At 50.5% G+C, this 23,418-nt stretch overlaps 1 protein-coding gene across 13 annotated transcripts in view; it reads right to left on the bottom strand.

Moving 5' to 3' along the window:
- JADE1 (jade family PHD finger 1) overlaps window positions 1-23,418 on the bottom strand; it is a 196,334-nt gene that overhangs the window by 22,393 nt on the left and 150,523 nt on the right. For 9 of the 13 annotated variants that reach the window (XM_067036660.1, XM_059067121.2, XM_059067131.2 and 6 more), the window contains exons 2-5: window positions 16,931-17,008; window positions 7,066-7,151; window positions 3,860-4,017; window positions 1,735-1,922 (exon numbers count right to left, since the gene is read on the bottom strand). In XM_067036660.1, coding sequence (XP_066892761.1) covers window positions 1,735-1,922; window positions 3,860-4,017; window positions 7,066-7,151; window positions 16,931-16,982 — 484 coding nt within the window. In that variant the 5' untranslated portion in view covers window positions 16,983-17,008. Of the gene's footprint in view, window positions 1-1,734; window positions 1,923-3,859; window positions 4,018-7,065; window positions 7,152-7,343; window positions 7,511-8,121; window positions 8,433-16,930; window positions 17,009-17,653; window positions 17,772-20,321; window positions 20,372-23,418 lie in introns of those variants that run through there. The other 4 variants (XM_067036664.1, XM_059067123.2, XM_067036659.1 and 1 more) reach the window with 4 other exon arrangements.

The raw sequence follows: 23,418 nt of genomic DNA, 5'->3' as shown, positions 1-23,418 counted from the left end.
ACTTATATCCATTACCATAAATTTAAGTAACCCTTCAAGTTTTTGAAAACTTGGAGAACACTTTAGCGCTGACACCGTGATAAGCCCTAAACACATAGTCAGAAAAGCCACCTATCCTCTCAAACCTTATTTCATGAGGAGATCGTTTCTGCGTGGCCACGAGGTTTCATCTCAATTCCTCCTACCAGTTCTGAAAACACCACTGGCTTTGAAAATACAGTCCTATGCCCTGTAATTAATTTTTACCACTAAAAAGACCAATAAAAGCTGAGACAAACGTCTTTAAGCGTGCGTTCAATACGTGCTATACAAGTGCCTCGCTTATCCTGCCCAAGTATTCAGCACTGCCTTGCAGTCTGATGAGTTAGCCCAGCACTCACCACCGAGACCATCCACCGAAGCCCCCGCTCCCTGGCCGTCTGTCCCTCTGCCTTAACACAGGACACCCAGTCAGTCCAGTGCGTTACAGCTGTCTTTACAAAGTAGAATTTTATAGTCTGTGAAGCTAAAACACAGTATTCCATTCCAAGAGAGCACTGAAAACTTCTGAACACACTCCCACCTCCTAGCCTGCTAACACCCTGGCCACTAATACCTAAAACCAAGGACCATAAGGAAGGAAATCTTCTTTATCAAAGTACCGGAGTAACAGCTTTCCCAGCTTGGTCCACACCGCCATTCCCATGCAAAGGCTGCGGAGCAGCACGCATGGCGGCATCTGTTACGTGCCAGGCCCTGGGCTAGGCTCAGGCATCCACACGGAACAAAGTCTTAGTCCTGCAGGGCTTTGAAATCCACCATGAAACCCTCTGTAAATATTTACCATGTGCTAGACTGCAAACAAGCAGCCTGTGCCACCACTTCCCGACCCTGACCTACAGCACCATGCTAATTAACCTTCACGTCGCTCACAGGAAGCCCAGACTTGGTCTCAGCGACTTGCCATCACCACACTTCAGGCAACCCTTAGCGATCAGAAGTGCTGTGTGAGCCGAGATCCAAGTGTCACCCTGGTCGTGACACAAGGAGACGCAAGCAAACGAGGTACTCTGAGCTGTACATACACAAGAACGGCTGGCTTGTAGAACAGATCGCCACGGGCAGGGCACCCAGCTAAGGTAGGGCTTCCCCGAAGGAAAGCCAGGACAGACCAACGGCTGAGAGGAGAAAGCACTCAGGTTTGGAAAAGGACTTAAGGGGAGTCACCGAGGTGAAAACACGAGGGACGCATTTGGAAAACGGTGCGCTTGGCTGGAGTGGCGTTCCCTGTGAGAAACCGCAGGCCACGGCTGAAGAAGGCGGCACCCGAACAGCCCCGCCGGAGGGGGAAGAAACAGAACCCGGGAGCAGGAGGCTGTGGACCCGCCCCTCGTGCGACCCTGGGGAAGCACTGCACTCCTCCGGGCCTCGCTCCCTTGAGGGAACCAGCGGGGCTGTGGGGTGTAGGTCAGGGCAGGAACTGGGGGCCCCGCTTTCCTGCCTGTGGAAGACACCCCTCCTCGATCCCACCTCTCTGTCCACGAGACGCACACAGACCGAGTCCCTCTCAGCACACCTGCCGCCCGCAGAGCTGGACACGCGCATCTCCAACAAAGAGCCCGTGATGCTGAGACCGGACCGAGGCCGCGACGGAGCTGGCGCCGCCAGCGGTGAGGAGCCTCTCCCCTCGGCCGCGGGCCTCGCGCACTCGCTGGCTCATCATCCGCACCAAGCAGCAGAGCCCCCGCCTCTCACCCATCTCCTTGAACTCCTCGTTGGTCAGTTCCAGCCACGCGGCGTCCATGTCGTTGAGATCGTAACGACACACGCTGTCGGCCAGCGTCCGGATGTCCACGTAGCCCAGCTCTGGAGGCTCGGAGCCCGACGAGACGATGTATTTCTTGGGCCTGATGAACATGAGGGACTTCTCTTCAGACACGACCCTGGTTAACAAGAAAACAAGGCAGCCAGGTTACCCTTCCTGCCACAAGGAAGGAAGTCTGCCAGAAGGCCCCAAGCGAGCTTCCACCTCCAACCCCCAAACCCTAGGTCACTGCCAGGTTCAGAGAGTTAAAACCCTAACACCACCGCTGATAAAACAAAGTAGGAGTCATTAAAGCCCCTGAAATAGAAATAGATGCAAGTGAAAACGCTGCAGAAGTCTTCAAAATCAGCCTCTCCCACGTGGCCTCCCAGGACGCTGCCGTGCCCAGCCACCAGCTGTGACAGCAGTGTCAAGGGTTAAAGATTACATCACTTCCCACTCACCAGGCCTGCCCGCCCCTGCTGGAGGCCACCAAGCCCTGGCTTCTCAGGGACACGGAGGCGGCAAGAGCAGCCACGCGGGCAGGGCCTGCACAGCACAAGGCCGGGAAGCCACGGGGAGAAACCGCCACCTCTGGTTGTAGAACTCGGGGCTTGTCCATCACTCAGCAGTCTGAGTCCCAGCCACGGGCAGGACGCTCCTGGCACAGCTGGGGACCCAGGGCAGAAGCGCAGGTCCCCTCGCCCCCGCCCCCCGCCCCCCGGGGACGCCTGGAGCAGTGCCGTCCCCCGCAAGAGAGAGTCCGCGCAGGAAGAGGGCGAATCGCTGCCGACGGGGAGGGAGTGGCCTCGGGAGGCGCCACCCGGCCCCACGGCCCTCCGCCCGAACGGCTCAGTGTGCCGGCGGCTCGCGGTAACCCCCAGCGGTCCGAAGAGGCTGTCAGGGTGTTCCCATCACCCTATGATCACCAGGGTGGCTTTATCTACAGGACACGGAGACAGGCACGTTTAAGGGAGTTATTCCTCCTACTCAACTGAGGGCAGGGTTTCCGCTGACACTCCCACGAGCGGTGTTAGCGTTTACTCGTCTTGTGCTGGGCTCGTAACCCCTGGACTGGGATCGCCAGTGCTGCACAGCGCGTCGGGGCTGTGCCCCAGATGCAGCCCTGAGGCGACCAGACCGTGTTTCCCCTGCAGAGCCCAGGGAAACACTCCATCCACTCCACAGGCTGCAGCCTGACCTGTGGAGGCATCGGAGCGGTCACTTCAGCCTGCATCTTTGTGGGGACACTTGTCACAGAGATCCCAAACACAATAACCAGACTCGACCACCGCCGGTGCCTGAGGGACGGGATGTGGGGGAGGGCCAAGGGGTAAATTCAGCCCACACTCGGCAATGGCAAAAGAGGTCATTTCGCAAAGCAGGCAGGTTGACTGACAAGGCAGCGGCGGCCAAGGCGGCTGGCCAGCCGAGCACAGAGGACACTCAGCTCCCTCGCCCTGCGAGGGGCCTCAAGGCCGGTGGAGCCGGCCGGAGAGGAAACAAGCGAACCGGCCCGGCTTCATGCTGAAGCCGGGCAGCGAAGAGCTGACCCTCAAGACCCTTAAGGAGAAAAGTGGTTTGAAGTAAATCCGGAGAAAGCCCAAGAGCAACTGGACAAAGTGCATCCGAGGAGCACGCGTCGACACGCTCCCCTCCGCTAAGCTCCCCGTCCACGGGACCCTGACCATCCTGCCCCAGAGGCGGAGGGGCCACGGCAGGACCCAGCAGACAGACACCTCCCTCCAGCACAGCGGCTCTCCGGCGGGAGAGGGGCAGCAGCCGTGCAAGCATCCAAACGTCCCTCCCCCAGCCAGCCACTTCCCAGGAAGCCGTGGAATTTACCTGCCTCTCTAAGAGAGAGGCACCTTCCCAAGGTGGCTGCAGTGCTACGTTCGGAGGCCCACGGCCCTTAAAAGCACTGCCTTCGGACCTGAGGTGTGTTCCTACGGCATTTCTCTTTCCCCAGAAGCCTCACTGCTAACCCAGCGCTGCCGCTGCTCTCAGGCACCCGTCTGCCAGGGCAGCAAGCCGCCGTCGGGGGAGAGGCGGCACCCGGCCCTGAGGCGCGTCTACCTGGCCGCGGGCTGAGGGACGGTCCCAGGGCTCACGGGCACCTGGACCCCTTTCTCCCACTCCTGCCTCCAGGGATCCGCCAGCACGTAGTACTCGTCCGCGTTCAGCTGGTAGGAGTCGTGCAACTTCATGGCGGTGATCAGGTCTGTCCTAAACACCTGGAAAGGGAAAGAAAGGGTCACGGACGTGGGATATTTGCGTCCTTATTCAGAGCGCTGGCAGCTGCAGGGTCTCCACGGAGCTGCCACGTAACAAGGCCACCGTTTCAACAGAGACGCAGTCTGACCTACTACAGGAGAGCCCTCGGCCCGCCACGCCCTGGGCCTCGCTCGGGGTCGGAGGCGGCAGCGGCTCCCACCGCCCTCCCTCCCTCCCTTGCCGGCCCCGAGAGACGGCAGCGTCCGCACCAGCTACCGCGGCACAGGAACCTCGGCGGCGTCCCCGGGAAACGCTTCCCAGAGCTCCCAGTTCACCAAGCAGGCTGCTGAAAACACGTGCCTAAAAAGTCCCTGGAGGGAGATATTTCACTCCAGGGTGCCTTTCTCGTAAATGTTTAAGAAATAAAACTCCACTAACCATGTAACAACTCCAGGCCGAAACCAGAGCCACCAGGGATCCCTCCTCTCCACTCCGACTGCCTCTCCCCACCTCCCGCCTGCCCAGGCGCCCGGGCTGACAGCAAGGTGTCCGGGGAGGGCGGGTCCTGGTTGGCTAGAGCCAGGCAGAGTACAGGATGGAAACATCTGGGGGAGAAGCAACGACCCACCAACGGAGGCAAGGCAGAAAATGGGCTGGTAAAGAATGTGTTTGCACACCTTCACCTGGCCTAACTTCTACTAGGAAAGCAGCATTTGTGGGGAAAGGAGAGGAGGGAAGGAGGAGAGGAGACAGAGAGAAAGAAAGAAGAAAGCAAGCAAGCTACCACCCTCTATTCGCCCTGCCAAGAACAGACGCACAAGGCTCAAAAGTACCCCTCGGCCAACAGGGCACCTCAAGGCCTCATCTGGGGCCAGGAGGGGAGCATCACAAAGGCGGCCCCCGCGTGCCTGCTCCTCCTGACGGGGCAGGAAGCGGCTGGAGCCCAGCCCACTCCACTCCTGTCTCGGGGCCACACGAGGAAGCTCTGACCCTGGCATTAGCGCCGGCCCGAAGTTGTATTTGGCACCAAGTGTGCCTGCATCTGTAAGCTACACTCTCTGTTTACACAAGTCACAATGCTGAACTCTCTCCTCTGGGGACACGGAGTTCTTTCTTGGGCTGCTAAGCACAGTTCACATTATATGCCTGCTAATAGGTCCGTATTTGTTTTTCCTGGTGGCTTTTCAGGCTGGTGATCACTTTAATGAACTTCACCGTAACGAAGCCTGAGGCAGTGTCTGAGTGAGAGGGCCACGTCTCCAGCCTGCCATTTTGGGCCCGACTTGCCCCCGGTTTGCGGCTCCTCACCTCTAAAGTCCCAGTAACAAGCACAAGATCGGGCCCCCCTGCAGCACTGAGCCCCGCGGCAGATGCCCGCGCCCCGGGGGGCATTAACTTTGTCAGCCATGCCCTCCAGACCCCAAAAGTCCTTTCCAACAAAGTCTCAGATCTCCATCTTCCGGAAGCACATCAGTTAAAAACACAGTCCAACTAAGTCTGATAAGTAACAAAGAAGGGATTTTGCCCAAGAAGAAGGAAAATCAAACTGAAGCAACAAGATGAGAAAAGGCAGCCCAACGTTCCTGCGCTCAGAGGCTTGGATGCGGATGGTCAGGGGCTGACACAGACGCCCTCAAATGGACGCGAGCTCCCGAGTCCCCAGCAGGGCTCAACCTCAGCACTTCAAGCATAAAGTAATTTCAACTCAGAAGTTAAAAAAAAAAAAAAAAAAACCTGGAACAAAACACAGGTCAGGGACAAGACTGGCGCCATCCACGCTTCCCAGTGCCGACTCCGGGAGGGGTTCTAGCTGCCCCCGGGGCACTGGCGCTCTCACACGGGTACCAGCTCCCTGCCGGAGCACCCCGTATCCCGCCCTGAAATAACAGGAGTGCAGGGTGGACATCAGAGGTATTAGGGCGTCGTGGAGGGAATTAAAGGGAGAAGAAACAACAGCAGAGTCACTCCCGTTACCACAGGAAAGGCAGGCAGCACTGCGGATTCAAAAGGACAAAGGCCTGGAATAAATCAAGGTGAGAAAACGGCCACCTTCTCATGAACATCTGATCGAATGTTTAAGTGTCCCCTGGGATGGTTTTCCACAATCCTAAAGGATATTATATACTACTTCCTCGTGGAGGAAGTTATTCCACAACTAAATAATCCTACACTCCTCAACACAGCGCCCCCGGCTTCCCCGCTACCTTCCAAGAAGTTCCTCGTGGACGGCGGCCTCTGCTCAGTCGCTACTAGATGAGGCCGTCTTTGAAGTCATCCCGCTAAGAGGCAGCACAAAACCAAGGGGCTGGACCGGAAACTCTGTTCCCCATAACCTGCTCACCTCAACGCTGTGACAAACTAAAATGCCTTTTCTTCCATCACTTAGATGCTCAGAGCCCAGTCCAAGGTTTTCAGAGAACAAAGATCTCAGGAGTGGGAGGGGCCCCTAACCAACAAAAGCCACAGAGAAACTCACCCAACAACAATCTTGGATAGATAGATGACGGATAAGTAGATAATAACAAAATGTGAGGGAGCAGGGAAATGTAGGATGAGAAACAAATTTCAAAAGAAGGGGAAAGAGCCTTAAGCCTAATCCGCTAAACAAAATCCCAGAATTACATTGGGTTTTGCCAAACAAGCCACAAACTCATGACTAAAACTAACTTGAGGCTGGCAGTGACCGGCAGCAGCTGAACATGCTGATCTCCGGGCCATAGGAAAAGTTGTTGGGAGCCAGCAACAGTGGAACAGAGAAGGAAAAAAAAAAAAAAAAAAAAATGAAAAGAATTAATAATAATAGCTAACATTTACTGAGCAGGATTTACCTTCCACATATTAACCTCTGGGTATTAACCCACTTAATTCTCACAAAAATCCTATGAGGTGAACACCTGTATTATCCCCATCTTACAGATTTGGAAACTGAGGCACAGAGAGGTCAAGTAACTTACCCAAGAATGCACAGACTGACACCAAAATCAACCAACCAGGTGTGTGTGTGTCAACCATACGTACTCACGCACACACGTACGACATGCACAGTCACGCCAGCATTCAAGAAATACCTCCGAAGGCTTTCGGTCTTCATGTCTGGAGCATGAACTTCTCCTATGCTGGGATCTGGAATTCTGTGACCAAGTAGTTGACAGGCCTAAAGAAACAAATATCCGAATAGGAATAATTAAAAGCACACAAATCACTAAGTGTTCACAGGGTTCTTTTTCTTAACCAAACTCGGCAAGGCTCCCCTCAGCACCAGCCCAGGAGACGGCCCGATGCTCCGCCAGAGCTCTCCTCCCTCCCCCGGAGCTCCTCCACTCCCATTACTCATTTAAACACTCACTTCCCACAGCAGGCCAACAAGACCACTCCGCACACACTGTGTTCAGGGCCGCTGTGTCACAGGTACAACTCACAGGAGGGGAGAGGCCTTTCAAGAACACCACGCAGGTAGAGCCTTCATCCATAAGCCTGCACTTCTTAAGAGGTTCAAAGCCTTGCATTGGTAAATATAAATTCAGAAACTTCTTTTTTAATTTTCAGTAACTTTTTAAACACTAACATCGTTGTGCTAAATCCTACAGCCATCCCCCAAAAGGTCTGACTCCACAAAAGAACTTAGCAATCCCTACAAAAGGAAAACTCAGACCCGCCGTAGACTAGGTGCTCTGGCCAGATCACCTTTAAAATTACCTACTCCCCTTTCCCAGAGAATGCCTGTCAGCTCTCTTCTGAGCTCTGAGGACAAGATGCTCTTACCCTCTGTCGTGGGGCCTTTCCCCCGCCAAGCCATGGAAACTGGAAGCCTTACCAGGCCACCCGTGTCTCTTAACTGCCACCAAGTCTGAGCTCCTCTCGCGCCTGAGACCCCTCTGCAGCACTGGCTCCACCCTGCTTGAGATGCTCCCTCGGCCGCAGCGGCAACTCTCCTTCCTGGTGTCCCCACTCTTGTGGGTCCCTGTCCTTCACGCATGAGCGCTCTCATCTTCTTGCCCCGGTGCCCTCCCCGGGGGGGGGGGGGGCGCCCAGCCACGCCCACAGCCTTACAGGGCAGGCCCGGGAGACTGTCAGACCTGCGCTCCCACACTAACCTCCCTCCCAAGCACCAGGTCCACGTTCACCTTCAGATCAGACGATCAGTCAAGCCGCGGCGTTCCTGAGATCAGTCAACCCAGCACAACAGCAACTGGGCTAGACATTTTACTCAAACCTGCTCTCCGATTCCTACTTTGAAGCGTATCACCACCATCTCTACCTGAAGTCAGAAATCAGAGAGTCATTCTAGACTCTCTTCACCCAGGACACATCCACTCCACGGCCCAATAGCTCGCAACCCAGCTCCTCTTCTCTGCCTCTGCCCCCGCCTCCTGTCTGTGGGGGCCGTACTGACACCAGAGATCCGCAACAGCCCTCCTAGCAACCTACCTTCCCGGTAACTTGCCTCCATGGTGAACAAACTGTACCATTTCCCAGAAATTAGCAACTCCCCGCCCCAAATAAAAGCTAAAAACGTGAGGGAACTGCCATTCTACCAGTAAAATCACTTGCCACTCCAAACAGGAAACCCTTATCTCTACAGATTCCAGAGACAAGGGACGCAGAATCAAAGCAGCCTTAAGACCCCGGCGACATTAAGAAGTAGGCTCTGCCCCTACGCCTATCAGCAGACTTGCAATGACGGAGACTAAAGGCGATTGCCAAGCTTCCCTCTGGCAGGGAAGAGCGCTACCCTTGACGGCCAGTTCTGAGGCTTGTTTACGGGGCCAACTGACTGCCTGCTGCTAGGCCAGCAGAATTAGATTTCCTATTGGTGACCCTACTGCACTGTTCAGTGACAGTTTAGAAAATTCTTCTTTAAAAAAAGTCCTAAGTATATCTCCTTAGACTCCTAAATGAACAAGAATAAAGTTCACACCCACACTGAAAGAAATATTCTGTGCACACTGGGGTGAGCCTGACTTGCAGGAAGTTCTGAACCTGGTCATCACTGGAAACAGGAAGACAGAAGCCACATTAGGAACCTGGTGGGGAAGGCAGCTAGGCAGCTCATGTCTCTAGACAGGCCTCTGTTCCACCCTCCAGTCCTGCAGGCCACGCTCTGGCCAGCGCACAGGCGGAAAGAAGAGACGGAGAAGAGCACAGGACAACTCTAGATGGGACGGCCCAGGGGCTCAGGGAAGGGGAAGAGATGCAGGGCGGAAAGGGACGCCCCCTTTACTATGAATCACTATGTAAAGGGTTACAGGTGATAAGAACTTTTCAGCCATTCCATTGCTGTACTTCAGTAACTAACATGGGGTCGGGGGACACGAGCGCTTACGTCAGGCGCTTTCAGAGTTAAAGCAGCAACAACAAATTCATGCACTCTTAAGTTTTATGACCCTCTTTTGCCTGCTTCTGGGGATCTGTCAGGATCCCTCCAGGGTAGTTTCCAAGGTTGCCAGGAAGCTTGCAGCTTTGCTGGCACAGGACACATCCAAGTAATGGCAATCATTTAGAAACTTTTTCCAGGGATGCTTTTATATTCTTGAAAAATGCTGCCTGCTTTTAAAAACAGATATTCAAAAATGCTACAAATTTGGTATCTGATTGTATCACCCAAGAGAGATTCTGGTCCCCCAGAAACGGTCTGCTCCTCTTCCTTTTAATTTGCCTAATGCAAAAAGAGGAAGAGAAAACTAATCTTATTAAACTCACCTTGCAGAAAGGGAAAGACTGGGGGAAAAGCTAAGTTTAAATTATCACTGACATAAGGCATGTTCTTAGCTTATCTATAGAACCACCCAAGCATCCACTGACAGAGCGAATGAATAAACAAACAGTGGCATATCCATACCATGGCATACTACCCAGCAATAAAAAAGAACGAGCTGTTGATACACACAACACGGATGAATGGAGGAATAATTATGTGGAGAGAAAAGACAAAAAGAGTATGTATTGTATTACTCCATTTATATAAAACTCTGGAAAACATAAACTAATCTATAGTGACAGAAAGTAGAGCAGAGGTTGACTGGGGAAAGTGGGGAGAGAAGGATTATCATGAGTTTTACGATTTCATGGGTGTAAGCATGTCAAAATGTATCAAAGGGTACAACTTTAAATGTGTGCAGAGGGGCTTCCCTGGTGGCACAGTGGTTGAGAATCTGCCTGCCGATGCAGGGGACACGGGTTCGAGCCCTGGTCTGGGAGGATCCCACACGCCACGGAGCGGCTGGGCCCGTGAGCCACAACTACTGAGCCCGCGCGTCTGGAGCCCGTGCTCCGCAACGAGAGAGGCCGCGACGGTGAGAGGCCCTCGCACCGCGATGAAGAGTGGCCCCTGCCTGCCACAACTAGAGAGAGCCCGCGCACAGAAACGAAGACCCAACACAGCCAAAATAAATTAATTAATTAATAAATGCGTGCAGAAAATAATTGATGATTTTCGTAAAGGAAAAGAAAATGCTCCGTTTTACCCTGCACAGGTGGTTTGTATAAAACCTAGACTTTGCTGCTCAACAGTGAGAAGCTGGACCCTCCCACGTCCAACAGCAGACAGTTGTTGATGGTGATTCCCTCCTTCTAATTCACTTTAAAACTGTGTAATAACTATTTACAACATACAGTATACTTCAGTCAGTGCTGTGCACACAGCAGATCCTCAATTTTTTAAGAAACGTCTTTAAGTGAACAAAACCACAGCGTCGTTGTTCGGGACTGTAACTCAAGAGCTGAAGGTGGCTCGGTTTCACCTATTAGAAGACATGCTTTTGAGCTCGAGGAAGATGAGGCCATGGAAAAGAAAGCACTACTGCCTTTAAAGACAGCACGGCGGGGGCCCCGCCTCCTGACTGGAGAACACCTCCACCTACAAAGACATCCACAGCTCCAGTCCACAGGAGACACCAAGCAAGTGCCCTGACGTTCCTACGCCAGGTCTCCTCCCTCACCCACGTTCCCTCTGGATACTTCCCAGAATATGATCCAAGCAAAAATAATTCGCACCCATTTTAATTTTAAAAAGTTATGTCACAGAACATTTTTTTGAAAGTTATGTTGCAGAAAAAAACAATTTTAACCAGAAATTAGAGTATGTCAAACACCAAAAGGATTGGGAGATTCTGATTTACACTATAGTAAAACACTGGCCACTTGTTAGTTCCTAAAAACCACGTGCTAAGATTATGCTGGGTTGTTGCTGCATTTTGTTGTTTTCAGAATGCTAACGTTTAATGACGAACTAAATTAAGAATATGGCCAGTGAAATTTTGTTTTATTTTCTTGTTGCTTTCAGGAGAAGTTAGGAACTCTAAAAATTTGGCAATAATATCTAAAATGATTTTACTGCCCCCACACAAGACATTACTACCTAAAGTTAAGTCCGCTCTAGTGATAAGTGTACGTGACTTTTAAATTCTTGACATATATGCTGTTTGAGTATCAACAATTAATCTCCATGAAACACTGAGAAGAATTAACAGAAAATAAACCCTTGCTTTGTTTTACTATCCCCAACTTCCCTTAAAACAGAAATGTGGGGGGAATCATAAAAGTTATAAAAGGCTCACAGGTCGCAGCATCATGAGCGTGGGTCCTGTGCGTGCAATGCATTATGAACCCTGCTTTCTGGCGCTATTATGCATTTATCTCGAACACCCTTCCTCGGAAATATTAAAAATAGTCATGCTGTCTTGCCCTAGATCTAAAATAAGGAAAAAACCTCCAGAGTAAATCTAATACATATTGCACACACCTCCACCATTTGGTAGTTCGTGTGTGTGAAGCCTCCCAGGCGGCGCAGCGCATGGAAGGCTCAGAAATGCGCATGAACGGCGGCCTCGGCGGCTGCTCACATCACCACGGATGCAAACCACAAAAGAACCTCACCGCCGACCCAACGGCGACCTCCTGTGGCTCAGACCCTGCTTCTAGATGCTGGACACTACTCGCGGGTCTTCAGGAGTGTTAAACCAGCTTCACAAAGGAAGACGCTCGGGACCAGCACGTGTGGAGCCCGGCAGGCCAGCTGGTGTCACCGCAACAGAGCAGACTGGAGCGAGCAAGGCCAGGCCAGCCCTGTGCCAGTAAAGCGGTGCTATGGAAAGTCCCACCTGACAGAAGAAAACCAATGTAATGTAGTTCTATTTGCTTGAACTGCATGACAGAAGACGAGCCTCTCACACCACTGCTGCTTCTATCAGGCTCTGACCCCATGTCTCCCACAGCCCAGCCCTTCCATCCCAGCATGGCTTAGCTCTAACCATCCAACTCACTGCCACCTTCCAAAAAACAAAGCTTAATGGCTGCATGAAGAGAACTGGCCCAGGAATGTTTCAACATACTTGGGCCTCTGACCAACTGACACAATGTTTCAGGGTCACCCAGCCCTTCTGTTAAGTCCAAGTCCACAAACCAGATCATGTTGTGCTAGTTACTCCTCAAGCCCAAGATTACGCTCTGCCCACCAATGTCAAGGACAAGCCACAAGTCGGGTTTGAAAAGGGGTAAAGCCATCTCCGTGTGCCTGGAGGAGACATGGGTACAGCCCACACTCTGCAGTACTTGAGCCAAAAATCCCACATTTCAAGAATTCCTACACAACTCTGCGGTGTCACAAGATGCAACTGATGGCGGGAAAGGCGCAAATTAAAGGCAGCGTCAAACAGGAAGAGAAGTGCAAGCAGAGGTAACTTTCATGCAGAAGAGAAACCACCAAGAAACCTCCACAGAGACTTGCCATGAAGGAAACCAAGCACAGCCAAACCAAAAAGTGACAGCAAGTTATTAAAAAATGTAACATAAAGGGTCCCAAGCAGAAAGTGTGTTTCATCCACTAAAAATTCTGGTCTTTCTTCATTTTTTATCTGTAAGCTGGAGAGAGGCCAGAAAAACAAAATTCCTCACAAAACTTCACGCTTGCCACTCACTCATGGACCTGCGTGACTCAGTGCAGAATTAGCAGGTCTGAATCTTACTCAGCTGTTCTCTGTGCCTTCGTTATCACCGGTGATGGAGTAGAAACTGGCCGGGTAACCGGAGAAGACAGGAGTGTTTCAGGGTCAGCGCAGGCGTGAAAACCAGAGACCAGGCAGGGCCCTCACCAGGCGCCCGGCCCCGGGGCCCTCGCCACACGCCAGGCCTTCCCACAGCGAGGTCAACACAGCCCTGAGATTTAGGGCACTAGGCAGGTGAAAATGGTTCCCAGACCCAATTCCAACACGCGCCTGCGGAAGCTTCCCCACACCGACGAGCAACTGTCGGGCGCCAGCAGCGTGTTCGAGAATTCAACTCAGTTCTGACTCGGAGGTAGAATCAGATTCCAGACTCAGTCCCGTGAGACCAACTTCCACTGCAGATGCCAGTTGCCAAGCCCAGGTTATTACCTGTGCTTCTCACCGCCAGAGGTTCCCATGAGCCCCTCTCCTCGGGTTCAACTACTTTGTTAGAGCGGCTCACAGAACTCAGAGAAACACGTTACTTACTACATCAACTTATTCTAAGAGGAAATTGAAGGATAGGAGTCAACAGCCAAATGAAGAGACGCGTAGGACAAGGCACGGGATGCGGGAAGGGCTCAGAGCTTCCGTGCCCTCTCAGCGCGCACCGTTATCTCCCAGTCACCACGCGCTCGCCACCTGGAAGCTCTCCGAACTCTGTCCTTTTGGGTTCTTATGGAGGCTTCATTACCAAGGCATGATTGATAAAATTATTGGCCAATGATGACCGAGTCAACCTCCAGCTCCTCCCTCCTCCCTGCAGGCTGGATGGAAACACCAAAAATAGCTGGTGGACCCACCGCCACATTTGCCAAAACCCCTAACACAGAGGACCATGGACTGGGAAGCAGGAAATAGCGTGCTTGTTTCCCCGAGCCACACCCTGGCACAACGCATAACTTCAGAGACTGGCTGAGCCACCCAGTCCCAGGAGCCCAGCAATTACAGACACAGCCTGCAAACACCCCAGTGCTACTTCATCCAACTGCCAAGGCTGGCAGTCCAGGGCACCTGGAGAAAGGCTTCAACAACTACGACTGCAGCTGGATGAGGGCTTGCACTGGCACAGAAAATGCCTGTCCATCCCCAACTGTAAATACCACACCATATTCCCCTGGACCAGGCCAGAAATCAAAGCAAAGGGCTCCAGCCCAGGAGGCCAGTGGGGCCTAGCCGTCACTGTGGCTGGTGCTGGGGCCCCAAGCTGATGTCCGCAGCTGCCTCTTCTCCACTCTGACGTGCTCTGCATTGGGCCGGGAGCTGCTGCCAAACTTCCGTCGGGACTGCAGGCTGGAAAGGCTGGGGAGAGGCCACTGCACGGACTCAGTTCTGTGCACCCGACGGCAGGGGCAGAAGGCACCTACTCACACCCACCATGTGCCTACACAAGAAGATGGGCTCCAGTGCAAACAGGCAGGCTGCTGGAAGAAGCCCACGCTGGGTAGCAGCTGCCCTCAGAAAGGGCAGAAAGTGTGTTCCACGGTGCAGATAATGTGCATGTGTTCATACGGCTTGGCATTCTAGGGGTCTTAATGAGAGCTATTTACCACAACCATCATCCGCCATAATGACCAAATCATTAGGCCTGGACAGACAGCACAGCCATGAAGTGTCACCACTCGCTTTACACTGAATCAGCTATACGACACAGGCCGGCCTGCCTCCTCTCCACTAGCAGCTATCATCCTCATCCTCTACCACCACCACTCTATTTCCACGTGTAGCCTAGGGTAGGACAAAACCCAGGCTGTACCCTGTAAGTATTTACCTTAGTCCTCCATCCCTGCCTTCTTCAGGGAGGCCAGCACAGACATAAGCATATTAGCTGGAGGACGAAAAAGGCCCATTACCAGTAAGGTGACCTGATGGATAGACTTTTGGTGGGGACTTTGGGTACTCTCTTCCCCTAGAGTTCTAGGTGGCAAGATAGGTTTAGATGAAGTATTTGGTCTTCTAGGGCCGTTACTGGCTGAACTGTGTCCGCCAAAATTTCATATGTTGAAGCCTAACCCCCAATACCTCAGAATGTGGCTGTATTTGGACACAAAGCCTTTAAATTGGCGTTTAAATTAAAATGATTGGCCCTAATCCGATGTCACTGGATTACGGGAGGACATTTAGACACACACAGAGACATCAAGAATGCACACCCTCTAGTTCAGAAAGGGAAGAGTCTAAGTCTGAGAGAACATTCCAGGAGAACCTTTTCTAACCCAGCTCTCCCAACGTGGGTATGAGGCAGCGCTGAGAGTCAACGAAGTGAGCACGGACCTGCTCCTCAACCAAAACCAGAGGAAAACAGGACTCTCAGCCTTTTGCCAGGCACTATTAGTACACGGACATAATTCATGAACCCTTCTTCTGATTAATTCTGAACTTAAAAAGCAAGTTATTTTTTTTAATTGCTGCAGGACAAATTGTGTACACGAGCTAACAGCCAGCGTTTATGGAGTGCTTGTAACTCCAGAGGACACTTTGACGGGCACCACAGGGGGAGAAAAGAAATACCTAAGCATGTTTTTGCCTCAAGGAGGAAAATGCCTAAGTAAAGAGAGAAAACAGGTAGTGAGGGCCATGAACAGATAAGCGCTAAGAAGTTCAGGTTCCCGAAGGCTCCCGCAGACGGGGTACAGCCCCTTAACACCGCTCCCTGAAACAGAAGGAACGCCCCTCTCTCTGGAGTGCTTACCCAGCTCACTCCTCCCACGTGCCAAACATCAGCTCCCACCATCTGTCCCAGGAGCTCCCAGCCCTTCACCACCCCGTCTCAGCTTACTTCGCAGGTACCCCCAACACCCAACACCCTGCCATCACCACCAGGTCTCCTTCCCACTGCTCCAGGCCTGCACCCCGCACTCCAGTCAAACTGCTGTGTTTGAGTTCTTCTGTTTTTAATGTTTCCGGTGGCTGTCAGCGTGGCCACCTACAGCAAAGCTTTGCTCTCTAATTTGCCGCTTTTAATCTGCCGAAAACTTGGGAGCACAGAAAAACAACCCTGTTTGCCTAAAACGATTTCATCCTTTAGGACCTGCCCAACTCTTATCTCCTCTGTAGGTTTCCCTTGCCCTCCCCTCCTGAGTTCGTGTCGACATATATACATTTCCACAGTGCATCAAAAAGGCATCTCCCACTGTCCTGGTGACTTTCCATCGGAGCTCAATTTTATATATGCCAAAGACAGAGTTCCTTGAAAGCAGGCCCAATACTTTTCCCATCACTCAGCAGAGCAAGCATTCTTTCAAGGTTTCCCAAATTTGATGTGTAATATAAAACATAAGATAATGGGCCGGAGCTCAGGCACTGTGCTAGGTACAAAATTTCCTTGTTATCTGCAGGGAGCTCTTCCCCGGATCGTCTGTTAGCTTCCCAATACACAGACGCTGTGTGACATTTATTTTGCCTGCCTGGAAGCCAACTAACTTCTGGTTCTCAGCTGCACTGTGAAAATATGAGGATGCCAGAGAGCTGAGATGCATACAGTAGTATTATTAAATACAGTCATGTTCAAATCAACTGAAGACCGCTGACTCGTGTACTTAATATTTTCACATCACACTAGGCAGTCCTCAATCTCCCTTTGTATCAGGGTTGGACTAGTTAATAATTAACTGGCTTCGATTAAGTTCCCTTTTCATAAAGAGCAACTGTGAAGGGCTGTAAATGATGTTTAGGAAAAACAGACCCACCAGTGACTCTTGAAACTGGATTATTCATCTCTGGAAAACAACCAGGAAGCCTGAGGAATGCCTGCCTGCAGTCAACCTTACCCAGAAAGATTTGGTTACAGACCTGCAGTATCACACTCAGATGTGTTTCTCAGGCCTTGGCTCTTCGCTGACCTCCCTGATATTCGAAGGGCCTCAGCTATTTAAAGCATTACATTAAAGAACCATGTTTTCACACTGACCCAAACCCTGGTAGGTTCCAAGAACAACAAAGCAGGACTTACTGCCATTGTCGTCAGAATCCTCACTGCTGCTGGGAAGGCGACCTCGTTTCATGATCTCCCCGGGAAACAGCAGGCAGCCTGCAAGGCAATGAGACAGCACTTAACCCAAGATGATAATACACAATCATCAAGTTGTGCTTCAGATGGCAGCCCAGGATTTACAGCACACAAAAGCAAACAATCGGCTTTAAGTGGCATTTGAACTATAAGCAGTACAAAGACCAAAGATACATAATTAGGTGCAATTATTAACAGAACAGGTTCAAAACGGAGGGGGAGGGGTGGAGAAATCACATATCAGCAGGTCTCCCCAAGGTGCCAGGCCTTCCCTCTCACTCCTGTGCCAGTATCACTACAACTACTCCAGGAGTCTCGTTAGCTGACTGGCGGCGAGCAAGCTCTGCCGGAGAAAACCCATGGCAGTGAGCGCGGTGCTTCCTTACCACAGACAGAGTCGGATTTTACGCGTGTGTGTACGCGTGGGGCTGGGGCTGTGCCGGGACGTGTGACTATTTACACCGCGCTGGGCGTGATTATGCTTCCCGGGCACGTTTTGCTAAAAGAACCCTAAAAGCTGAAGGCCTGGAGTCCTAGGAACAAAACCAATGGGACACACCTGGGAATGCAAATGTACCCTCTAGTCACCTCCAGCCCCATCCAGACCCCTCCCCCTTTACTCATTAGGAAACTCGGGCCAAAAAAAAGGTTTAAGCGGCCACTTACCCAAGGTCACACTGTGGGTAGCGAACTTCTAATTCCAAATCCAACCTCACTCCCTTTCACCCCAACTCCCTACAGGCCTTGTCCAGCCTAACGCAGCCAAGCTAAGACAGCAGTTTGTGCAGACACCCAGCCCACCTTGCCAACTCCTGCCAGGTGGTAACAGGCCTCCAGCACCACAGAGCAGAGAAAGACTGCATTTAGGAAAGGGGGCAGTGCACCGAGCTTGAATGGCCAGTCACTGAACTTACACAGATGAACTCGAGGTTATATGCACACAGGGCAGCTTTCTAAACAAATCCAAAAAGCTTTTCCGAACTAAAATTACTGACCACCTCAACATCTTTAGGGCCCGGATCAATGACTGCCAATGAGCGAGGGCGGCTTTCCAAGTCAAAGTATGGTTGGTCGTCCAGTCCCTACCCATCCAGCCCCTCAAACAAGTATATCCCAACCTCTCCCTCGTCGGCAATCACAGCATTACGATGCGATGAGCTTCCGAGAGTGTGGCGCACAGGAATGGTGTGGGGAAAACAACGGCGAACCACTGTGCTCGAAACAAGACAGAAACTGTTCTACAGCAAGTCGGAAACTAAACACCCAAAGGTCCACTCTCAGCGGAACTGTAAAACTGAAGTCAAAATAAAAGCACAAAGCACATCATTTTGCAGTCTGCTCACACCTACAAAACAGACCTGTATGATTCTTTCAAATATTCAGGCCCCTAATCTCTATTTTGTATTTTCTTCCTGAGACACTCGCCAGTTAAAGTTTGTGTGTTCTTACCAAATGATTCTTCCAAAACCATTAAAAGGGGCTTCCCTGGTGGCGCAGTGGTTGAGAGTCCCCCTGCCGATGCGGGGGACGCGGGTTCGTGCCCCGGTCCGGGAGGATCCCACGTGCCGCGGAGCGGCTGGGCCCGTGAGCCGAGGCCGCTGAGCCTGCGCGTCCGGAGCCTGTGCTCCGCAACGGGAGAGGCCACAACAGTGAGAGGCCCGCGTAGCGTACCGCAAAAACAAACAAACAAACAAACAAAAAAAACATTAAAATAACTTCCACGAGGAAGCCGGGATGTGAGTCCTGAATCGGGTCATGGGCGGGGTCACAGTCCTAAAGTCCAGCCTCACTGCCCCTCCCCGGCTTTTCTGCAGAGCCCCGTTCACCCATAACTCTGACACCCAGCAACCTGAACTCGGCCTGGGGAGGGGGCCACCCCAGAAAAACTTCCACAGTCAACACACTCCTGTGGCCCCCTCCCCTCCTGAACCGATTATCTTCCCCGCCCCGTCACCATGTGCCAAAACACCAACTGCTGACAGCTGAGCCCTCCTCCAGCCTCCTAGAAGGCACCCCTGCTCCCCACTCCGGACCTGTCAGGACGCACAAGGAGGGGACGCAAAGGCGAAGACCGCTCGTTCCCAGCAACAGCTTCGGCCTCAGCTGCCTAGGGCCTACGTTACAAGAGAGCTTTAAAACAAGAAAAAAAGAAAAGAAAAGTGCTACCGAAAGAGGAATTCTTTAAAAGTAACAGCGTGAAGCATCAGGGCGAGAAGAATGCAGTTCCCACCTCAGGAGTGGGCGTAAGAGCTGAGAGAAGTAAGAGACTGAGAAAGCGCACAGACACCCCCAGCTAGAAACGAGGAAGCGAACGCTGGTCACAGCTTCACCGATTTGGACAACTAACATGTACCCAAAGAGAAGAGTTTGTAAAACTGAGAATCTTTTAAAACCAAAATGTGTTCCTGCTAGCTTTCATACACAGTTTCCCAGAGAAAGCATGCACTTCAGTCACTACATGCAGAATGCAAGCACTGACCAAAATAGAATGCTGCTCCTAAACACACATACATACTCTCATGCAAAATTATGCAAGTAAGTGAAGAGTAAAAATAGTACTTTCGTTTTAATAAATTCCGTTTTCACCAGGCCTAAAAGATCTTGAGTAAAGAAGGTTGAGAATGCTGTGCTGTACTTCTCCAGGGAACCTGGTACAGTAACGGGGTGAGTGCACGCCAGAATCGCCTACTCTGTGGCTCGAATGTACTTAATCCTTGACATCAGCCTGATGTATCTCACCTGGGGTTACTTACTCCATCAAGAAATCCAAGTACACACATGTCACTGTCTTTAAGACAGACACTACAGTGGCTGCATGCTGCAAACATCTGTCCAATGAAAGCCAGTGAGAGAAAGCAGAGGGCCCTTAGCATCATTTAGGGCCATCACTGATTATTATCTGGATGATAGTAGGACAAGTAATAATCAGTTAAAAGGGCTACTTGCAACACTCCAGAGAAAGCAGCAAGAAAATATAATAGCATATAAGGCATCCCACAAACATCTGAACACCTAATACAGCAACATGACTCTCCCCGATCTTATGGAGTTCCTGGTCTAGTAGAGAAGACAGACCAGCCAACAGGAATGCAGTACGGTTAGTGCTTGACAGTGGCAAACACAAGGCCACAGAAACACAGCCTGACTGAGTCGGTAACACTCTGAGCCGAGTCCTGAGGAACAAAGGGGAGGTAACAAAAAGCAGCAGCACATTTTGGGCAAAACACTGTAATACTTAACATACATATAACCTAGCATATTCCTCTGTGCAGCAACTTCCCGTTCAGACTCTTGCTATCTGCTCACTTATTTACTGATATGCGTCCCTTCTCACCTTTCTCTTCAATTGCCAAGGCTCGTCATTTCATAACGCGTGACCCTCTCCAGTCCCCCTACCGCCGCGCCAGGTCTTCGGCCACCTATGCCAAAGATTACTTTACGCACCACCCTTCCGTTCTCCATGCCCACAATGTTTTACCCCTTCCAATTGCTACAGCAAATTAAACCATCCTACGAGGTGACCTCATCAAGCTGTTCCTTATGCCAGACTCTCCCTCCGTTCCATACTGCAAATGGGTCCAGCCAGAAACTCAGAGGTTTTCCACCGCCTGGCCCCTGCCTGCTCTGCCCAAACATCTCTCCTAACAAGCCCCTGTAACCAGTTTGCCTGGCGTCTATCCTTGAAAACACTTCTTCTTTCCATCCTCGGTCTCTGCTGATGGTGGTCCTTTGGCCCTTTCCTCCCGACCCATCCATCCCAATCCCACCTCTTCTCCAGGGCTCAGCTCAGAGTAACTAAGTACCCTGTCAACCATTCCAATTAAAAGCATTTACATTCTATACCACTCATTTCACATTTTTCCTTCTTTTAGAACTTTTTCACCCTACTTTTCCATGTACTATTTTCTTTAACAGCCAATCAACTCCTGCCTTGCATTATCACTTAAATGTTCTATATACATGTCTCTAAAAGGTTATAGTAAGTTCCAGAAAAGAGATTCTCTCGAATTGAATGTGAAATAAAGACATCACAGAGAGAGGTCTTGAGCAAAACAAGACTTCAAAGGGCAGCTACAACAGATACCCCCAGAACTCTGGGTCCAGTCCTCAACAGGGCTTGTCCTGACATCGTGTCTGATTTCATCAAAACTGGCTCAAAGTGATGCAATTTACAGGAGCCTGGAGTGTCCATTTGCCATGAGAAGCATAACAGCTAGGCAGATAAAACACTAATTATTGGGCATTTGGGACTTTGCCCAAAGAGCGAAAGATTACCTAGGAAGCCTGATTATAATCAGAACATTGCCTGGAAAGGCCAAGGAAGGGGAAGGCACTGGCCACAGAGCCTGGCTGGATCAGTCAAGTGACAACCCTCTGGCAGCACGGAGGGACGTGCCAAGACAACCAGGCACAAGTGGTAGCTGCTCCGGGCACCACCTCCTCAGGAAGCACAGGTAACAACCTACACGCAGGCCACTCTCCTGCAGCCTCTTCTGTCACAGGGGTTAAAATGCAGTGGATTGGCTAATATGTTAATTCAATTAAAACTGTATCGAGTAAGATGCCAAAAATATGGTGAACACGATACAGAATGGCCCACAGGGAAATACAGTAAGCCAACAACTAGATAAGCAGCCTCCGTGTGGTAACTACTTATAAAGGTTAGAGGACTCACGGATCATAGCGGGACACGGGATGTGTATGTGATGGCAAGGTACCGCAGAACCTTCCAATTTAAGTTTCCTCAGACTGAAATTAGGGGGGCAAATCAGCAGGCACTAAGTTAAGAGCAGCCATTAGCTGAAGGAACCCCTCCCCAAGTAGTTCAGGCATTTATAAGGGAGCAAGTTCAGTGACCTGGGTGTGGTGCCAGGGAGGCATGACTGGTGTGTGACTCCAGCTAAGAAAGAATGGGAAATGACCAGGAGGACAAAGAGAGAAGAGCGTTTACAAAAGAATAAGATGATTAAGAATCTGAGGATGTTTGTTCAATGCTACTCCTGGGAAGAAGACAGATTTGAGGAAAACAAACTGTCCAGTCACTAGAACTACTCTCTGTGGTGGAACAGGGACCATTTATCGGGCCATAAACTCTACAGCTACAATAAGGACTACACCTAGTGGTTTTAATTATCTTATGGTTTATATGCAGAAAGGCTGTTTTTTTTCCTTCAAAGTATCAATTTTGTCCACTGTTTTCATTCTCATTTATTTCACTCTCAAGAAGTTCTAGAACTTCAATTCAATTAAAGTTCAATTAAAGACCTCTACATACTACTTCTCTATGTATTACCTAATGCATTGTAGTGGATTAGCTATGTGTTAAAATAACCTATAGGATGAATGACTGAGTTACTGTACATAAACTGTATCCTATGCTCACTCAGCTTTATGGAATTTAAAATGCTTCACTTTGGGCTTCCCTGGTGGCACAGTGATTGACGGTCCGCCTACCGATGCAGGAAACACGGGTTCGTGCCCCGGTCCGGGAGGATCCCACACGCCGCGGAGCAGCTGGGCCCGTGAGCCATGGCCGCTGCGCCTGCGCGTCCGGAGCCTGTGCTCCGCAACGGGAGAGGCCACAGCAGTGAGAGGCCCACTTCACTTTAATATCTAAATGACCTTTCACTGGAGTAAGTTCCACTACTTTATTTTCAAATTTATAGGTGCCCTTCCATTCTCTGTCAAAGTTAATGATCTAATACTTATGTGTACTGTATTTTAAAATGTATTTAGAAAATGTGTATTATAAAAATGTATGTTAAAGAACGTATTTTCAGACACCAAGTAGTCTTAACATAAAGATAAAGGTATTTTATAATGAGCTAGTTCTGTTTGCTAAGTTCACACAATTCAAATATTATTTCTAAACACTATGCAACTGATAATTTTATTGCTAAGTTATTGGTCATAGACTATTACCTCCCCTACAAAAAATGATTTACATTTCCTTAACATGTCTTCTTTCTTTTTGTCTTCTATGAAGTATACAGTACCCAAGGTAACAAAATACCCAAATATAATAATGACCTATCCTTCACAGTAATCTCCTATCCCTAAACCAATGTAAAGGAAATCCAGCTGGTTTCTTACCTCAGTTTTTAAAGCAAACATTAATCACCTAGATAGTAAGTTTTCAAATTGACAACACTATCTAATTCATATGCTCAGAGAGTAAAAATACTAGTGTGACTGTAACTCAAACCCAGATTTCTCACCTTAACCAAAGGGTTATATCTGGTCAAAAAGATAGTCACAGATTTGATTTAACTGACAAACTGCTTAGATATTAAATGTTAAAGTTTTAACCTTGTCTAAATATTTCAACCCAGAAAAATGGAACTTTTAAAAACGTGTCCTTTATAATGTCGTACATCAAAACGTGTTTAAAGGGGCTTCCCTGGTGGCGCAGTGGTGAAGAAGCCACCTGC

This window comes from Kogia breviceps, chromosome 6 (genome assembly GCF_026419965.1).
Source record: "Kogia breviceps isolate mKogBre1 chromosome 6, mKogBre1 haplotype 1, whole genome shotgun sequence".
Lineage (NCBI taxonomy): Eukaryota > Metazoa > Chordata > Mammalia > Artiodactyla > Physeteridae > Kogia > Kogia breviceps.
Note: the sequence above shows the minus strand (reverse complement) of the source record. Positions and strands in the feature narration are given on the sequence as shown.